This window comes from Egretta garzetta, unplaced genomic scaffold (genome assembly GCF_000687185.1).
Source record: "Egretta garzetta isolate BGI_Z169 unplaced genomic scaffold, ASM68718v1 scaffold268, whole genome shotgun sequence".
Lineage (NCBI taxonomy): Eukaryota > Metazoa > Chordata > Aves > Pelecaniformes > Ardeidae > Egretta > Egretta garzetta.
In genome coordinates this window covers 2,637,685-2,657,138 of record NW_009260600.1, presented here as the reverse complement: position 1 = coordinate 2,657,138, position 19,454 = coordinate 2,637,685, and the positions used below count along the sequence as shown (strand labels likewise).

General features: G+C 37.5%; 1 protein-coding gene across 1 annotated transcript in view; it reads left to right on the top strand.

The window, feature by feature from the left end:
- Nucleotides 1-14,446, top strand: part of ITGA1 (integrin subunit alpha 1) — a 43,464-nt gene extending 29,018 nt beyond the window's left edge. Inside the window, exons 18-30 of the mRNA XM_009644820.1 lie at nucleotides 688-798; nucleotides 1,348-1,433; nucleotides 1,628-1,763; nucleotides 2,750-2,830; nucleotides 3,972-4,048; nucleotides 4,761-4,850; nucleotides 5,880-5,982; nucleotides 7,500-7,613; nucleotides 9,255-9,359; nucleotides 11,281-11,385; nucleotides 12,246-12,338; nucleotides 13,506-13,622; nucleotides 14,402-14,446. Of these exons, the coding sequence (XP_009643115.1) occupies nucleotides 688-798; nucleotides 1,348-1,433; nucleotides 1,628-1,763; nucleotides 2,750-2,830; nucleotides 3,972-4,048; nucleotides 4,761-4,850; nucleotides 5,880-5,982; nucleotides 7,500-7,613; nucleotides 9,255-9,359; nucleotides 11,281-11,385; nucleotides 12,246-12,338; nucleotides 13,506-13,622; nucleotides 14,402-14,446 (1,263 nt within the window). The remainder of the gene's footprint in view (nucleotides 1-687; nucleotides 799-1,347; nucleotides 1,434-1,627; nucleotides 1,764-2,749; nucleotides 2,831-3,971; nucleotides 4,049-4,760; nucleotides 4,851-5,879; nucleotides 5,983-7,499; nucleotides 7,614-9,254; nucleotides 9,360-11,280; nucleotides 11,386-12,245; nucleotides 12,339-13,505; nucleotides 13,623-14,401) is intronic.
- The last annotated feature ends 5,008 nt before the right edge of the window (nucleotides 14,447-19,454 follow it).

Genomic DNA, 19,454 nt, shown 5'->3' with positions numbered 1-19,454 from the left:
GGAAGTCTAGTTTGCATATTGGTGCAATTCCTCCTTCTAAAATATAGTAAAAAAATTTGCAAATTACATTTGGGATAGAGAATCCTTACTGTGTATACACTTACCTACTTCTCTCACTGTGAAAAAGAAATGTAATTAGCAACTGTGAGTATGAAATTGCCCAGACTGTAACCAGTGTGCAGAATGAATGGATGTGTATATTATAAGCTACCCACATTTAAATTATTTAGTGACTTCGCAGTTGTATCATAATGCAAAAATAATGATAAATGATGCCCGAAATTTGCTTGACTATGCAATACATCTTCTAACAGCAGGCCTCAGTTTGACTTCACACAAAGTGATACTGCTGCTGTTCACCTTACTGATCCTTTAAACACAACTAAAAGAGGAAAGTATTCAAGTTGGCTATTCTGAGACATTCTTAAATGAAACCATGTTGGATATGCTCAGGCTATGTAACATTTTTATGATGAGATACACAAAAGCATTAGTAGATATTTATAAGGATTGGATTGCACATTAAATGCTTTATTATCAATTGCAAGTATTCAAATGCTTCCCTAGCAAGGATGGCAATGGTGTGACTAAAAAATGTTTTATCTCAGCACTATTTGGGTTTTTTTAACTTCCATAGATATTAGAGTGAATGTCCATAATGGGAATTTTGTTTTCTTTATGTTCTAGGATAAGCCTGACTTTCAGGACTCTGTAAAGGTTTTGCTGGAGTTCAATTTTTCTGATCCAGAGAGTGGACCTGTTCTTGATAGCAACCTGCCCAATTCAATATCTGAATATGTAAGTCATCACAATACTGTATTAATAACCAAAGTATTTAAAGTAAAATGCATAGCCCACACAAGAGGTGAAAGTATTGTCCACAAATTGGCTGAAGAGGTCGTTGACTTTGGCTAGGAAATGTTTCCTCTAAATGAGTATCCGGGAATGAAAATTCAGTGTTCTTGGCAACCAGCCTGGGGTTTTAAAACTGACCAGAGTTAACTGAAAATAGAAGAGAGTACAAGCCATTTTATTGTAATTTTTTACACAGAGAGAACAGGAGAATGTTACTCATATACTTTGATGGTGCTTGACATAGTTCATACTTCTATTATGGCCTCATTTTCTAATCTAGATGAATCACTTTGAAGGGAATGAGTAGAAAGGTTATGTTTCACCTGTGCATTTTACAGCATATTGGCATGTTTAACTTATTTATATTAGGGAAGACTTTTTTGACTGTCAAACAGATGACCTTATATAAAATTAGATAATGAATTAAAATGCAAGTATTTAATTTTAATAATAAATGTAATAAAATTGAGAATAAAAATACTATTGTTGCAGATTCCTTTCACAAAAGATTGTGGAGCCAAAAATAAATGCATTTCAGATCTTGTTCTGAATGTAAAAGCAAGCATAGCTGGAGACAGGTAACTACACTGGGTTTACTGTATCACTTGATATGTGTACAAAATTTCTTATGTAAATTATAAATTCTGTAGTTTAATAAGATAATGTTGTAGCATAATTTCCAAATATAGTCTGGACACTGGAAGAAGTTCCTCTTTATGTTAAAAACAGATTCAAAAGTTAAGATGTCCAACATTCTTACTTTATTTTACAGCTCTTCTCCATTCATTGTAAAGTCACGCAATGATAAGTTCACCATCCAGCTCTCTGTGAAGAACAAAAAAGACAGTGCCTATAATACCAGAGTTTTGGTTCAGTATTCTCCAAATATTATTTTTGCTGGCATTGAGGTAGGAATTTTTCACATTACCATATTTATCATAACCTATATTGCTAGAGAGATCTGAGGAAGCCTTTTTATTAAGCCTGAATTTCACTGCTCTGGCTTCATCTCTGTTGATTGGAAGAGATTCCCTGGGAGTGCTGTCCTTGCTTATCCCTCTAAAAGAGTGTATTTATTTTGACCTGGGTGGAGTCTTGCCTAGCCTCCCTTAACTAAGATGCAAGTTTCACAGTGACGCTTAGACAGTAAGTGCCTGCATCTTAGATGAACGTCAGCACCATGAATCTTCTTTACATCTGTATAGCCAGAAATGCCCTGTTATTCGTCAGTACAGCTCCTGAGTCTGTAGGATTCTACTTTTGCACATGTAGAGAAAAAGTACTGTCTTGGTAGGGCAGCATAGGTAAGTGCCTGCCTCATCCTTACCTCAGATAGCATTTCCACGTAGCTGTTCTTCTGCCTGCCTCAGCAGATATGCTGCGAATTCACTTCAGTTCAGGTAGGAAACATTAGGAGAAGCTGTTTTAAACCAACAGTCCTGCTGTTGCACATTAGGAGAAGTCAGTCAGGGATCCATAGCACTATTGCTGACCCTGTGGCAGTAATTTATGGAGTATGAGTGTCACTTTTATTTCCAAGTTAGGAATGCATTTACAAAATTACATGTAAAAACTCTACTTATACATATGTTGATCTGCTAGACCCCATGACTAATTTGCATGATGTCCAGTTCGTGCCTAATTGTGAATGTTCCAAACACTTTTACTGGATGGGAATAATGGCTTCTAATTGATATACATGTCTATAGATGGAAACTGTTTTGCAGAAGTTGTGGCTTCCTATTTTTTGTTCCAGTTCAGTTAAGGCTTTGACTCTTACGATGATTCGACAATGAAAAGCAGCAATGGTATATGTTCAACAGGCCCTTGATGCTTAGTCAAAATGTAAAAAGGGTTTGCACAAGGTAATGATTTCACTTTCTTTTTCCTTTAGGGTATTCAGAAAGATAGCTGTGAATCTAATCACAACATCACCTGTAAAGTGGGATATCCATTTCTAAAAACTGCAGAAGAGGTAAAAAGTCCCCCTGCATGCAAGTTCTCATTGCTCCATGCTGTTCTAAGGCCAGGGCAGTCCCTGTCGCGTCTGAATTTCTCTTCTCTGTGTTCACTCCAAAACCTGTCCATGCATGTTTCCCTAGCTGTCCTTGATTTAAACTGCACTGAGCCAAATAGGAAAACATGAGGTCTTCAGTAGCTGGGCAGTCAGCTGTGGTGTGGGAAGAGGTAAAAGGTGCCATCCTTGACACCATTAGAAGACAAGTGGCACAGCTGGCCAGAAGGGTCTGTCTCCTGATATATATGATACTTGTTAGGATATACTGATAAGACATTAGATACTATGGCATTCCACAGGTTGGACCCTATGTCTTTAGTTATTTTTTTAATAAAATTTAATCAGATGATTGAAAAGAGAATAAGCTGCTATGTGGAAATACTAACCTGGATCTGCCAAAGACAGACCTTAAAAATGAGTTCCAGCTTGAATGGCCCCAGTGATAAAAGTCTGAGCTGAAAAATCCTGTACAGTAACAAATAGTAAAACTTTTGTGTCATATAAAATTGCCCTTAAATATCAGGATATGAAGAGGGACATGTTTGGGACAATGTTACTAAATCTTGTGTAGTGAAAAATTGTGATAAATTTTCCCTGGTTATAAGGAGTAGGGAATTTTTGTGAGACCCAGTAGTCATTTATTTACACTGCAAACATTTCTGTTCAGTATTCTAGGTGTTTTACTATATTCTAGCAGCCTTCTACAGACAGCTCATTTTCACTGTAATTACCAGGCTTTGAAGCTATGTTTCTTCCTCACTGAAGGAAAAAATGTTTTTGATTGCAAGACTGATTGGTTTCTATTAAGAGTTACTTAGCTATGTATTTTTAATATACTATATAATGTTTTGCTGATGCTTCTTGGTGCTGAAAATTTGAGGCTCCTGTTTAATAAGTGATAACCATTAGATTTCCTTCTTGGTTGGGACAAATTCAAACCAGTGGATTCATTCATAGAAAAGTATTAAAATGTGAATAAGGATTCGACAGATTAAAGTAGAAAAATTTTGCTCATTTTTCATCAGATCAAACCTTATTAGTGTGCTTTTATAGCTTTTTTTTCCCCCTTTTAAAATGTGTAATGTATTTCTCCAAACAGATTTCTTTCAAAATATCATTCCAATTCAATGCATCTTATCTCCTGGAAAATGCTACTATTCATGTGTATACAACAAGGTTAGTTGCAATCATTGCTTGTTTACCTTCTGATTATTTTTTTCTTAGAAAGCTCTATAGCTTTGTGTCTCACAGTAAAACAAGGATGACTTTTCTGAACTCAGAAGTGGTTAAGCAATCTGTAGAGCTGGCAGCTTTACGGATGTACTCGGTCCAGCAGTGGACTGAGTGGACTAAATAAATAGCTGTTTGTCTTTAGAGCCTGAGAGTCATAAATGAGTTGTCATTTCCAGTAGTTTTACCTTCAGAAAAGGTTTTTTCTCTTACAAAATTACTGCATACTTTAGCGTGGATCACAGTTTATCCTAAACAAAAAGGTCTGGCCTTCAAAGAGCAAAAGCATTGCAGAAGTTGTCTGTGGTAAAGTAAAGGAATGCACTTGCCCTCAGTGTTTGCTGTCCCTGCAAAACACAGGGATGATGTGAGAGCAGTGGCCCTTGCTTGACCCATTTTCATTCAGTCAACTGCAGTCTGTAATTTTAACAAAGATGAGTCTCTGAGCTGGGACTGGTTCAGGACTTAACTTTTTAGTTACTGTAAATAGTCTTTTGAATTTTTTTTTAGGAGATAGAAATTAACTGGAAATGGGTATTACGTTTTCATACCCAGAGCTGTAGGAATTTCAGTTTCTTAAGACCCCTTTACGCCTAGTAGTCTTGTTGCATGCACAGATGACTATCACATTTTTATGGTCATTATTGTTTTATTTTAGTGACAGTGAAGAACCACCTGAGACCTTAAGTGACAACACAGGACACGTTACAATTCCAGTAAAATATGAAGTAGGATTGATATTTGTAAGGTATTGATGCTTCTCTGTCCTTCTATTTACTAGCACAGTAAAGAGCAGGTGTTCAAAGAGAACATAGTATTGTTTTGTTGTTGAGCTGCACTCAGTATCTACAAATGACAGCTTCTAGGCTCATGAATAGGAAGCACAGGCTTCACTGAAAAGAGCAATTACGTGAAATAATGGAGCAGTTACTATCCCTATCTTGCTGTGGCACTGCTTTATCTATATTTGAGCTGCAGTTTGCACAACCACAGCTTTTGTTGATTTTTGTACTTTGCTCTATTCATTCAAAGGTGTTCCGGGTACATAAGAAGGCAAATACTTCCAGCTTCCTGATGGCCACGAGTTTGTATTGCTATAATATCGTGTTCTGTGGTGTTTGATTTCCAACGTCAAAAAATAACCTTAATTTTAGATTCTTACAGCTTTGTTTTTATCAGTTCAGACATGAACTTTAATGCAGGTCTTGTAGTACACTTTATTTTCAGAAATAGCTAGAATTCAGTTAAATTCCACCCCTGAAAAACTTTGTAAATATTATCAGTAGAGTACATTGCACGGTGTTGAGGTGTAAATAATTAAGACAAATTCATTTTGGATGCATTTCATGGTTCAAAACCAAGCTTTGTTTGTCCCATAGGGAATAAGATTGAGTTTAGAACATGCTGGTTCTGTTCTCATTTCACTTGATTCTGTCTTTTATAGGGCCCTGCCTATTTCACATGGCAATACTCAGGATAAGACACTCCACATCTAGAATAAGAACAGCAAAATCAGGCCCTGATGTATTATTTTTTGGGAACAAGATTGCTCATTTAGTAGTTTTATCTAAACAAAACATTTAAAATATACATATTAAAAAGTGAGTACTACTCAGAAAATGGATGAGTTGAACTTCAGTGAAAGTAGCAGTGCACACTTAATTGCAAGACTAGTCCTGGAGGATTCATGCAATAATGAAAAGACCTATATCATTAACTGCTAGAGTTTTTATGAAGTTTTTGTGCTTATTGGGACTTTTTTTTTCTTAACCCACAGTATTTTCAAGGAGCACCATGTTATAATAGCAGCAAATGATACCATCCCTACTGCTATTAACACAACAGAACAGATTGGGGATGAAGTTGCTCTACATTATAGGGTAAGAAACAATTAAAACCGCATGATATCGGTACTGGCTTCATCTTTTTTTTTCATTTGGTTTGAATCACTTAGTGTGGTAGCCTATTACTTAAATAGCAGCTATGCAATATGTTGAACCTTCTACATGGGTATTTTGTGTATAACATTTTTTCTCTTGCTTGCTTTGGAATAAGGTGAGTCTGACGTTCTCAGAGTCGTCCATCTTCTGCGGAGTAGTTCGGACAGGTTTTAAAGCTGCTGCCTTCAGCAGGGAAAAGAGAGCATGCCCTAGTAAATGAGAACTTGACCTACATTCATTTCGTTGCAGTTTAGAACAGATATTTCCAAAATCCCTTCAGCTTTGAAAAAGGCAAATGCCGTGCTCCAAGAATGCTATCCTCTTAATGGAATGAATACTGCAAACTAAAATCACTTGGGAAAGACATTTAGTGGACTAGAAGCCCACCCTCCAGCTGCAGTAGGACTGAATTTAGTTATCTTGAGAGCATCCTTGTTTCTCAGTGTCAAATCTAAAGCTGAACAAAGGTCCTGTATACAAAGGTTAAAAGCCTCTGAATCAGCTTTCTCTCTGTAAAAAATGGGCCATGGGAAAGTCCTTGCTCTCACTAAATAGCAATGGCAAAGGTTGATTTTTTTTAAAAATTATTTTTTAGCTCACCTACATTGTTGTACTCATCTACTTTTTTTAGTATAAAAGTTCAAGTCCAATAATTTCAAAGCTTTTTGTGGATGTTTAAGTTATTTTTCATCTAATTTCAAAATCTTTGCTTTCTGAATATGAAAGCTGGTAGACTGCAGAGCATACCATTTATGGTCTCGTAAGCACAATTCATCTCTGCAAGCAGCTTATCACAAATGAGTAGTTAGAAGAAGAAAGTCAAACAGGTTCTTCAGTATTTGCTAGGCTCGTCCGCTTCAGAGTCACCAATTCCCCTGCCAGAAATTCCACCTAGGCATTTTCTCCATCTTCGGCCACAACAGGCACGTCCAGAAGGAGCAGCAGCTTACAGATATGTCATGTGATCTTTTTAGAGAAAAAAGGTGAGAGATGCAGATGAGCAAGAGGGCTGTGGCCTAAGCACACCTGAGGAGGAACCAGCAGGAGCCACCGCTGGTACAGTGGCTCCTCTCCCATGTTAAAACATTTTGGGGCCTTTATTAAAAATTGAAAGGAAATTACCTTAGACAGAAGTCCCAGATGATAAGAGGATGCAGTAAACAAGATAGCAAAAAGAAATTTATGTCAAAATGGCCCCTTTCATCCTCATAATTTGATTTCCTTCAGTAGAGCATTGTATTACCAAAGACCACAGAAGAATGTGTCTGCTAATTCACAACAGGCTGTTCTTGGGGAAAAAGTAAGAGTTCATCACATCACTTTTTGCATAACTGACTGTGGAAACATAAAAAAAACACAGAAGAAAAGAAAAACACAGGAAAGGAAAAAAACTCCCAATCAAATACCAACAAAATAAGGAACATACTAATCAAAACGTTTTTCTTTTTTTTTAATAGATTGAAAAAGGTGAACACTTTCCAATGCCAAGCCTCACACTGCAGATCTTATTTCCCAATGTAACAGCAGCCAAGAACACTCTTCTCTACCTTACTTCATTGTCACATTCCCAAGTAAGCTAGGAATTTGTGTGCTTATGATTAATTTAAAGTTGGATTTTTTGTTGTAAGGAACTGCAAAACACAAACATTTGGGATTATGCCTTGCTTCAAGGTAGATACTGCTTTTAGTCTAAAAGACAAGATGCTGCTGTTTTAAGAGTAGGTACAGATGTGCATAAGAAGACGCAGATAAATTTTCTTAAAAGGACACAAGGAAAATTAAAATGGTGTTGAACAATAACTGGACTATAACAAGGTTAATCTGTCATATTACCAAGTGATGAGAGGTCCAGACTGAGATATGAGTGACAGGAATTTCTTTCTTAGTTTTGCCTGCCAAGCCTCAGATTATCTCCACTGTCAGATGTGCTTTTTGCAAATGCTCTAGTCCTGCTGTCTACATCTAGAGCTCAAACTCCTGTTCAGTCCTCCTCCTTCTGTTGCTGAAATTAGCCTTCCTGCACATCTGCTTTCCAGCACTAGCCATCCTCTGGCTTCTTCCTTCTCTGGGGCACTAAGACATCTTGAAGGGGACAGTAGGTCATGTCTTTCAAATGCTCTTCAATGTGTTTGAGGTTTTCCATTTCATTCCTCCAGAGCAGCTGGAGGACATCACAATTCCAACAAATCCCATGATTCCAGATCTGTGGATATTAAAACTAGAGCTATATCAATAACTGGATGGCTGAAGAACCCAAATGTTATTAAGTGGTGACCTATACCTCTTTTTTTTTTCCTTAATCTTTCCCTCAGAGACACACACATATGCCTCTCTCTCCAAATATTTCACTTGGTTTTGAGGTGTTGCACCACTGAAAAATAAACCAAATGGTCTAAATGAAAGTTCAAGGTTCACTTTAAAACAAAAAAAAAAATCCAGCCCCTCCCCCCCAATATTTAATTTTTAGAATACAAGGAAATTGTGTCTGTTCTTAAATTCCTTCCTCCATTATTTTCATTCCTAGGCAACCAGCACATTTGACCCAGGTTTACACATAAGCTCAACAAATCTGTGCTTTTTCTGTGGGTATAATTCATCTACCACTAGCTACACCCAAGTGCACTGCAGGGGATTTGCAATCCTCTTCATGCTGGCAATCTGAAAGGGAATGACTCGACTGAAAAAAACCAAATTCCCCCCACACAGAAGACACCAGAGGATTTCCCAGCTGCCTTTGAAGGAGCCATGGAGGTCTCATGGTGCTCTAGCACCACCACCCCTTCCCTGGGCGCTACAACAGAGGCTCCTGGATCCTGCACTTAACCTGTCTGTCTGCTTTCTAAGGCAGAACCTCTGTGGATTCCTGTAAAAAAGCCATTTATCTCCTTTTATAGCCAACTCTTGCTGGTTCATGTAGTGGTCATCTTGCAGGAAGCTCATGTTTGCTTCTACAGATGTTTAAGCAGCTGGATAGAGTTTAGCTTACATTATCTCATAAAAAGCTCTTTTGTTATTTGAATAATGATACTTCAACACTTACACCATCTGAATTTCCTATTCTGCACTCTTGCAATATGCAGTTTTATTACATTTAGTGGTTAGTAAATATTATTAATGTTGTTAAATATTATTGATGTTGGCTTGTTTCCAGAGCATTTTTTGTAATAGGTGGCATAATCAGACAATAAGAATATTTGTGTTTCTGCTAACAGAATGCCATCTGCCAAACTAGTTACCCTGTAGATCCCTTAAAGATCAGCACTGGGAAACCATTTGTGTTGCCAAAAATAAAAGAACCTACAAAGGACACAATTATGGTAAGCATACATATAGTATATATATTCACCCCAGATATTAACCCAGATCTTTAAGCTGAGTACTTCTGCAATAAATATATAAAAGCTTCTCTCAAACTGTATCCTACAGAAACTCATTTTGTCTTCATAGCCTGAAAAGCCATCTTTACATAGATTAGCTATAGTTTTTATTTGGCTACAAAGCTGTATGTGGGCCTGAATTTGGGGGGTGAGGGGGGTGGTGTTTGGTTTTTTTTTTTTCAATTTAGCAAATATGTAAGTAACAATAGCTCATTTGACAGCTTAGTAAATCTTTACCTTCTATATTTCCATAGTAATTAATAAATAGTAATATTTTAAAGGCTTCTCATCTCCCTTGCAACATTTTAGGCATCCAGTTGAAAATACTTTCAAATACTAGCACTCTGGTCTGACAGATTTTCCATGCAACTGGTAGGAATGTAATTGATGATCCCATTTGGAACGGATTAGCCTCTCACATTTAGGTGGAAGAGTTGCAAAGTAATTTTGCATTTATTTTAGTTATGTTGGCATGTCAGGGGGACAAACATCATACTACCTCTTCAGCACAGAGGTACAAGTTGAGTTTCTGGTGCAAATGAAACCATGCCATAAGAAGAGTATTTTGCCGTGCTTATCATAGTCCTTCAAAGAGGTGATAAAGGTCTACGCTAAGCAAATGTTTCTGAAGTGCAGAACATAATTCTGCTGCGCTCCCAGCTAGCAAGTGATACAGGGAAGCAAAGATAGTTAAATTTTCACACACACATCCTGCCTTGCTTGGAAGATCCATGTGTCCCATGATTTGAAAGGATCGAGAAACTCTGCAGAGAAGCCATAGCTTGTGCTGGCAGAAAAACACTTGCTGTTACAGGCTGTGCCTCCTTTAGGAGCTCTGCTGATGCCTTTTGTTGCATACCTGCAGTAACAGAGCTTCCTCAAGGCTCAGCGACCCTGCAAAAACTGAGTCTATTCTACCACAGCATGAATATCTCAACTCGTTTTATATACTGCAGTGTCATTTTTACATTAAAAGCCCCAGTAATTAATATCAGTTTAGTATTGATGCCATAGCAAGTCTGTGATCCTGTATATATAGTAGTTTACATAGAATCATAGAATGTTTTGGGTTGGAAGGGACCCCTAGAGGTCATCTAGCCCAACCCCCCTGCAGGGAGCAGGGACACCGCTAACTAGATCAGGTTGCTCAGAGCCCAGTCCAACCTGATCTTGAATGTTTCCAGGGATGGGGCCTCCACTGCCTCTTTGGGCAACCTGTTCCAGTGTATTACGGGCAATGATCGTGTAAATGTACATTTATGGCTTTGTCAATAAAACTGAATGGGCTCTGGCCAGAGGTGCTCCAGCCCTCGGATCATTTTTGTGGCCCTCGTCTGTACCCGCTCCAACACTTCCATGTCCTTCTTGTGTTGAGGGCTCCAGAGCTGGACGCAGTACTCTAGGTGAGGTCTCACCAGAGCAGAGCAGAGTAGAGGGGCAGAATCACCTCCCTCCACCTGCTGGCCACGCCTCTTTTGATGCAGCCCAAAGTACGGTTGGCCTTCTGGGCCGCCAGCGCACATTGCCGGCTCATGTCCAGCTTTTCATCCACCAGCACCCCCAAGTCCCTCTCGGCAGGGCTGCTCTCGATCCTTTCTTCCCCCAGCCTGTACTGATACTGGGGGTTACCCTGACCCAGGTGCAGGACCTTGCACTTGGCCTTGTTGAACCTCCTGAGGTTCACACAGGCCCACCTCTCCAGCCTGTCCAGGTCTCTCTGGATGACATCCCGTCCTTCTGTTGTGTCAACCGCACCACTCAGCTTGGTGTCATCCGCAAACTTGCTGAGGGTGCACATGTTTTGATTTTAGTAATGTGAAGAGTTTCTTCCTATTAATTCATATTGGTGCCTTTTATACAGGACTGTGATACATACAGATGTGCATCTATTAATTGTGCCCTTGTCCCATCTGACATATATGTAGTGAATGTTTCATTAAGAGTATGGAAACCTACCATCATAAAAGTAAGTAAATCCCACTTGTATTCACAATGCTCTTGGGTTTGAGAAACTTAAGCCAATGTTTCTAATGTCTATCAAAATCAGACCTTCCATTTCTTAAGTCTCCACAGTCCCCTAGTATTTGAAATAATTTCTCTTGCTATTTTAAAACTTCCTCAAAACTAAGTTACATGCGTTTTGCTACCCTTAAAGTAAGTACTTAGAACTTAGCAGAAATTTCAAAACATGGTAAGAAGACACCCCTTACTTATGCTGTATTGATGGTCCTTTATTTAATAGCTACTGAGGCATCCACAATTTCCAATTCAGCAGATGTAAGGAGGGGTACATAGCAGCAGATAATTTTTAAATAAATTCTAATCTGGAAAGATTTCTCAAGTCTAGAAAGGATTTTTTGATCAAAAAGAGCAGAAGAGAGAGTCCACTTCAAAGCACACTTCAATATTGTCTGACGGGTACAGCAATGACCAGGCTGTGGTCTATTTTGCTCAGCTGATAAATTTTTGATACTGAGTTCCTGTTTTGTGCCTTGTTTTTCTCTGGAAAATAACAGGACAGGAGGGGAGATACAGCAGAATTCTAGAAAGCCTGAATCTGTCCCTGTGGCCAAAGTAGTATTCCAGGATTAATTAGTATTTCTTTGGAATCTCTGCTCTCTGTTCTTTCAAAGCTGCATTGCTGTCTTGCAAACAGTGATGGTGTGTACTGAATGTGACACACACAAGCAGCTTCACTGACTTTCACATTTTCAGCATCTCCCAAAACTTGAGGATTAGGTTTTGCTTTCACCCTTCTCATTTCTACAAAGCTTTCTACTTCAAAATGCCTAATTATAAACCATAGCCATTTCTGTCTTCTTCCAGGCAAGTATTCACAGCTTAACCCTTGTCGTGAAAGCATTACTTAGCAGCGAGAACTCATCACTGATTTTGAGGAATGATCATCAAAAACTGGAAGTAAGAACATGATAACTCATAGATTTACTCTTCATAGGATTTTTTATGCTACTGAATCATTAATTTTCAGTCATTACTAGTGAACTCGTTACCTGTTGTAATGTATTATCCTACTCTAAATAAAAGCAAGTGATTTCATATTACAGTAGAAATTTCAGAATTCATCAGATGGTGATACCAAAATCCCACTACCCACCAATGTACCTGAGTGAGAAGAAGCACTGTCTGAAGTATTTCTGCCTGCTGCAGTATAAATGCTTCCTGCGTCTATGTAAATTAAAAGCATAATTAAAATTCTTCTGAGGAATCAGTAGTATTTTTTAAATTGTCCTGGGTCATTTAGAAGTGATCTTACTTTGTACATTGTATTTTCTTTAATATTTCTTTCTACTTCGTTACCCAGGATATATATTTGAAACAGGATCTTTTATTTTTCAGAAGCTCCCTGCCATTTTCTTAGATAAGAAAGTATATAACATTATAGTAGTAGAGTGAGGTATAAAAAGAAATGTCTTTCAATTTCTTAGAGTTGTTATTTATCCTTTAATATTCTTTATTCCAAGAGATTTATGGTGGTTAATGCATTGCTTTTCTGTGATAACTTCTACATGCAGGGGCTTATTTACTACAATGTACATTTTTAAGCAAAAGTCTCATTATCTGTTATTATTGTTAATGCCCCCAAAATTTAGAGCAAAGTAATACTCAGTGTGAATTACATCTTGTGCAAAATATTTTGGAAATACAAACATCATAGGTCAGCTATTAGCTGGTATTGCAACCAGGGATTTCTTTTAAGTGATAGATTAAAATTCAATCCAGGAGTGAAACCACAGCTGACAGGCTTGCAGATAATGAGAGCTGCCTTTACAAACCAAGGAATTTCAGAATTAACTTTTTTTAAGACATAATTTCAAGTTGAATATTTAGTGTTCAGCTCTTCAGTGCATTTTTGAACTATAAAGTTGTGTCTTATAAGGTGCAAGATATTATGTAAATACAGGGTTTCATGTTGGAGATTATTTTCTCAATTCCCTCCTATGAATTGCTGTACTTAGAATAAAGTGGTACCCTGCAAAATCACTGCTTACTGATAAAAGTCATGCTGCTCTGTTGATGTTTTAGAACGACAAGTTATTTATTGCTTACATTCTGAACACTTTGCAGACCATGATTAAGATTTCCAAAGAACTCCACCCAGGTACAGTGCCTTTATGGGTTATCCTCCTGAGTATCTTCGCTGGACTCTTGATTCTTGCACTGCTTATATTTGCTTTGTGGAAGGTAAGCTGCACATTCTTGTCTTCATGAAAATAAAAAAATATTCTTAAATTCCCTGCCCTCTCCTTCTCAAAACTACAACCTAACAGACACTAATATTATCAAATAAGTAGTGTGAAATCTTATAGAAATGACAAAATAATTAATAACACTACGTTCTTCTGATGTGTAACATGCAATGCTAACCAATTGAAACCTGTATTTCCAGTATGTTATGAAAAGAAATATTTTGTTATAATTATTTATATTTTAGTATGACTAAGGGTGTATCAAGCAGTTTTTTAATTAACTTTGGCTGTGGCCTTTGATAACCAGGTTTTCTCTTTGTGCAAGAGATGCTAGGCCTGTGGTGTAAGTATTACCACAAGTGGGCACTCTTCTCTAAGCTAACTATTTAGTTCATACCTGAGTTAGGTTACAGTTTATACATTTCAACATGCATAAACTCTTAAAAAATTTGAGAAGTATAAAAGAAAGTATTATTTATTCAAATGGGTACCAAATATTTTTAAGTGTTTTAGCCCTTTGACATTATCTGAACATAACAATGATTCAGCTAATTCCTCACTATATATTGACTGTACTTCTTTTGTCTGCCTTCATGACGCGTCTCTTTAGTTTTTCCGTTCCAGGAAAAACAATGTTGTCATTCAGTGATAAAATAGTAAACAACTTTTACTGTACTGGAAGTATTAAAATAGTAGTAAGGTCCAGCACATGAATGCTACCAATACAGGCTGTGTGCTTTGAACAGTTCTTAGTCACTTTTTTCTTTTCTGCAGGCTGGATTTTTCAAGAGACCACTAAAGAAGAAAATGGAGAAATGAAGAAAATTAAAAAAAAAAAAAAAAAAAAAGCAGAAATTTTTGCTCAGGTCTGCCTCAAAAATGTTGCTGTAAATTTATAAACTTAGATGCAGTGGTCACAGTGTTTTCTAAACTCTGGTGCATTAAAAAAAAAAAAAAACCAGAAGCAAAACAACAAAAAGCAAATCAAGCACACATGCAAAGGAATGATGCAAAGGAAGAATAAACAGCCATATGGCATTTTGTGATACTCAGAGACACACTCTCAAGTGTTACTCATTTTTGGAGAGTAACTGAGTTCAAAGATTCTAACATTTTTTAATATGGAAAACACGTAATCATATTTTTTATATACCTATGTATGTGGAATCATTTTTCATTCCAAATTATGCAACAAGTCAGCTTGTATGTAGCAATCCCAGTCTTTTTTATTACATTACGATTTTCAAAAGGAAAAAGCACCATTTTCAAAATTTCCTCCTTATGTCAGTTGTGTGAAAGCAGACTGTCAGTTCATGAAGCAGAATATGCAAACTTTGAGAATGCACCAAATACTGTATGATATCTGATGTAATGACAATTCAGAAGATAGCAGCACCTGCAGAATTTTGGGTGAAAATTACTGAAATACCTTGGACTTCTCTTTTTGCTCGTTTTAGTGCGTCCAGCTGAACCCAGGGTACTCCAAAAAAGAGATTTTTATGGTCAAGCAGACCATAAAGGATTGATCCATTAAATTACATAACTGTTTGAACATGAAACAGATTTTTGGCAGGCCTACAAATGTATGCACAAAACATTCAAGCCCATTTGATCGCGCACTGTACTCAAATAAGCAGGGGCATAATTGTATCTGCAAACTGAAAAGTCCATATTTATGCAGAACATATTTTGAGGTACCCTGAAAGTTTGGCTCTTGCTGTATATCTTGGAGTAGCCAGGAGGGTGCTTCATAAACCATCACTGTAAATTTATTCTGTGGCTCTTTAATCCAATGAGTTTTAAGTGTACAAAATGATAATTAACAAAAGAGCACAGATAGGAAATTCAGCACTGGCAAGCTTCTTCTAGTATTATAGTCACATTTCATCTTTGTTACTTATGAGTTTAAGAAGCGATGAAGAAGTTTCATACTAAATAAGCACTTAAAAATGATGTTTATTTTGTGTCAAAGATAAAAAGTTTATATGAGAATACACTGAAATGTAGATAGCAAAAGGTTTCTTTAAGAAATTTTTTCCTTCTATTTAAACTGTTCACTTTCCTCCTTTCTATCATGCACTTGTCCTCCTTCCACAAGGATCTCTCCATGGGGTTCTTGGACCGTGCCTTGTCCTTGAGAGCTTCCTATATTACTTGCAGCCACACAAAATTAACAGAAGAAATGGAGGCTTGCTGGCAAAGTGCAATGTTGCCTCAGCATGAGATGACTTGGTATTGACTGCCAATAGATCAAGAAAATATTGAGGAGACATACTAAGTTCTATAAGACATATTTGTTTGCAGAACAGCTTTGCCTTGCTGTGGAAGCCAGGAAAATTTGTGCCTCCTCCTGGTACAAATGTCACTGAAATGGAAAAAAAAATAAAAAAATAAAAAAAATCATTGCAGTTTTCCAAAAGGTTTTAACTTAGCACTAACTTTATAGCAATAGCTTAGAAAGCAGTAATATAAAGATTTTTCTTTAAGAAGAGACTATAGATTGGGTTGAACATACTGGCAAGTACAACTCTGGAAGTGTGCCAGAAGGTGCTTTATTGTTTGAAAGATGCTGTCACTCTTACATCCCTTCCATTTAGTTCCTAAATTAGAGAGAGTAGTTACTGGGAAAGGCTGAGACTTACGTGAATGCAGCAAGTAGGATTAAGTTTGAAAGTGTTTGCAATTTCTCCTTGTGTCTGTGGGAAAGGTGGTTATTTCACAGCCACAGCCTGCCGAAGGTAGCAGCATGACTCAGAGGAGAGGGCAAAGCCCTCCGTGGGAACACTGTGGGTGGCTGTGCTTTGGGGAGCCTGGGAGAGCCACCGCAGCAGCGGACTTGCTTGCTGTGCTCATCTGCACTCCTGAAAGTGCACCCGATCCAAAGGGGTGCGAGGTGGGTTGCCCTCGTTCTGATCGCAGAAGGAAGACTTGAATGGAAGCAAAAGAAATGACGTAGAGGAGTTGTGGATGGAATCCCTGCTTCATTCATTGTGCAAGTTAAATAGGTCCTCGAAGGAAGGCAAAAATCCATTCGTTGAACAGTGAAGTTTAATATTTGCAAAGGTGCTTCAAGTCCCATGTGAAATGCAGGTTTTATTTTAGGAAAATGTATGATTATGCCAATTTGTTTGAAAGATTTAAATGGCACTTGTCACCGGAGCATCTGAACGCCTCAGAACTGTAAATGGTTTTCCTTACAGTATCTCTGTAAAGGCATAGCAGTGCTGTTATCCTGTTACAGTTTTGTAAAGGAACAGAACTCTGAAGGAAATGTGACTCACCTATGCACACACAGAAATTTTGTGGTAGCAGAGGAAGTATTTGTATTTATTATTATTTGGTGAGTGGGTTAACCATGGGGTCATTTTTCCTGGCTTCATAAAATTACTCACAAGTTGTGCAAGCCACACATCATTTCTATGCAGCATTCTTCTGTTTTGCTTAAGTGTTTCATTACTTATTTTAAACTATCAGTCTAACTGAAAAAAATGTAAGTCAATAGAACAGTCTATTTTCCTATATAAAGGCTAAGCAAAAATACATAAGTATTTTATCAATGCAAAGACTGTTTAAGATCAGTGTTCCATTCTTTTTGACTTGCTTTGTACTGTAAAAATGGTAATAAGCTTCATATAACCACACCGCTTTTCTCTTTGTCATGATGCTCTCTGCCTTTCCACATTTGTCCTATTATAAGTTTTTCAATTATAATATCTATTTAAAATATAAGTATCTAAAGGGGATAGCACTATAGCACATTATTCTTACACAGGCTAAATTAGTAAAATCACTATTTTTATCCAAAAAAACCTTTTCCACACAGCACTGCGAGAGCAGTATTTTACTGCTTTTCACTATATACGACAGAAAACCCTACTGAAATCAATATTGCAAACATCAGGAACATCTCACTGAAATTTGGCAGGCACAAAAAATATCAGAACAGCATGCAATCTGTTTTGTTCCTATAAAAAGACACATTAGGGTTGTAATATGATTCTAATAACTAACAAGCTAAACATTTTTTGTTCAAATAAAAGCCTGTTAAGAAATAATAAACTGGGTGTATAACCAGAGCCTAAGCAATGGAGCAAGTCTGGCCCAGCTCAGTTCCTAACTTCAGCACTGAAGTAGCTAATCTTAGAGGGAATGGACAAGCTGTATTTCTGTAGCATAGAGCTTCTCTGGAAAGGAGCAAGACCATTAAACCACCACTCCCGCTTCAATCTGAGGCTGTCCCAGATGCTGTTAATCCCATATGTAATTTTAGAAAACAGCATCTACCTTACAGCAACCTCCCTGGGCTGCTGCTTATGTTCCTGCGCTTGTCTGGCGCCACTCTAGGTCTGTAGCATGAGCCCTTGCTACAGACACAGCCCACGTATCCTTAACCCTTAGCCCAGACCTTTAGTACATATCCTGTGCTGAGTCATTTTGAGGATGTTCCTCTTCTGCAGAGCTTGAGTCAGGGGAATCCACCTTCAGCGGGAGCCAAGCGTTTATATCTCACTTGGCACCGAGAGGCTGGAGTTAGGGTCGCATCCATCGGTCACACCCATCCAGTGAATTCCACATAATCTAACTGTTTTAATTTCTCGAATTAACTATCATATAGAAGATGATCCCATTCAAAACTAAAAGCAGAGCAAGAGAATCATGATGTACCACTGTTAATTTTACCACTTAACAGGAATAAGAGGGGATTTGCTTACTTTTTAAGAAAATTGCAACATTCTGCACAGCATTTTCTTTTTCCTGTAAAAAAATTGTTCCATGTGTTTTATTGATTAAAAAAAAATTTAAAGCATCTAGCGAGCCTCCTTTGTAGTTTGTTTGCTTTTCATTGATATAAGAATAATATAAAGGCATCTCAGTACCTAAAAATAAATCCATCTACCTGTCAATAGAAAGCTATCGTAGAAATAAGCATTCTTGCACAGCATGACATCAGGGAAAGCTTGAATGTGGTCAAGTTGCCAGAAGTACATTGCCATTAATTGTACAGATTCAGTACTTACAGCCACATTTGAAAGCCTTTCAGAGGACCATATGACTTCCTGACATAGATCTGTTTTCATGACATTACATACATAAAAGTTGGAGACACAGTCATTCATCTAACCACTTCTCCTCTCCAGTGATTTTTCTGTGCAAATTGCTCCTGTGACTCAAATAATCTGTTGTGTTGCATGGTTGTAAGTGATCCACATCATCCCCCTTAAAGCCTAGTAAACATTTATATCAAAACTTCCTAGAAGACAAAGGTTACACCTTTTATATCACAGTTAACTTTTAGAAAGCATTACAAACCATGTAATTACTTAACTGTTATCTCATCCGAGACTACTTTGATAGTGAATCATGATTCGCTAACAGCAACATCCTGTCTAGTCATGGGGGAGTGCTTACCAAATGTCCTACTCTGTATATATCTGATCGCTAGAGTTTGCTGGACATTTTCCATGGGAGTATTTCAATGAAGATCAGAATAAAAAAAGCCATTTCTATTTTGGTTTGTTTGTTTTAAATTGCTTTTCAATGGAATTAAAAAAAGAACTAGAATCACTTTCTTACAGCAAGAAGTGTGTTTTGTATCATTTGCACAAAACTGGATTATAATTCACTGCATTTAGCAGAAGCAGCCCTAGCACTTCACAGTTCAAAGGCAACAGCAGTTCATGCACTGGATGTCGTCTGAGCCCTGCAAGAATGAAGAGGCATAAAGATTAAAGCACTGATGAAGTTTTACTAACAACAGGCTGATACCATGGCTTAGACAGCACAACTCTATTCTGTTTAAAGAAGCAGATGATAAAGTGAACATGTT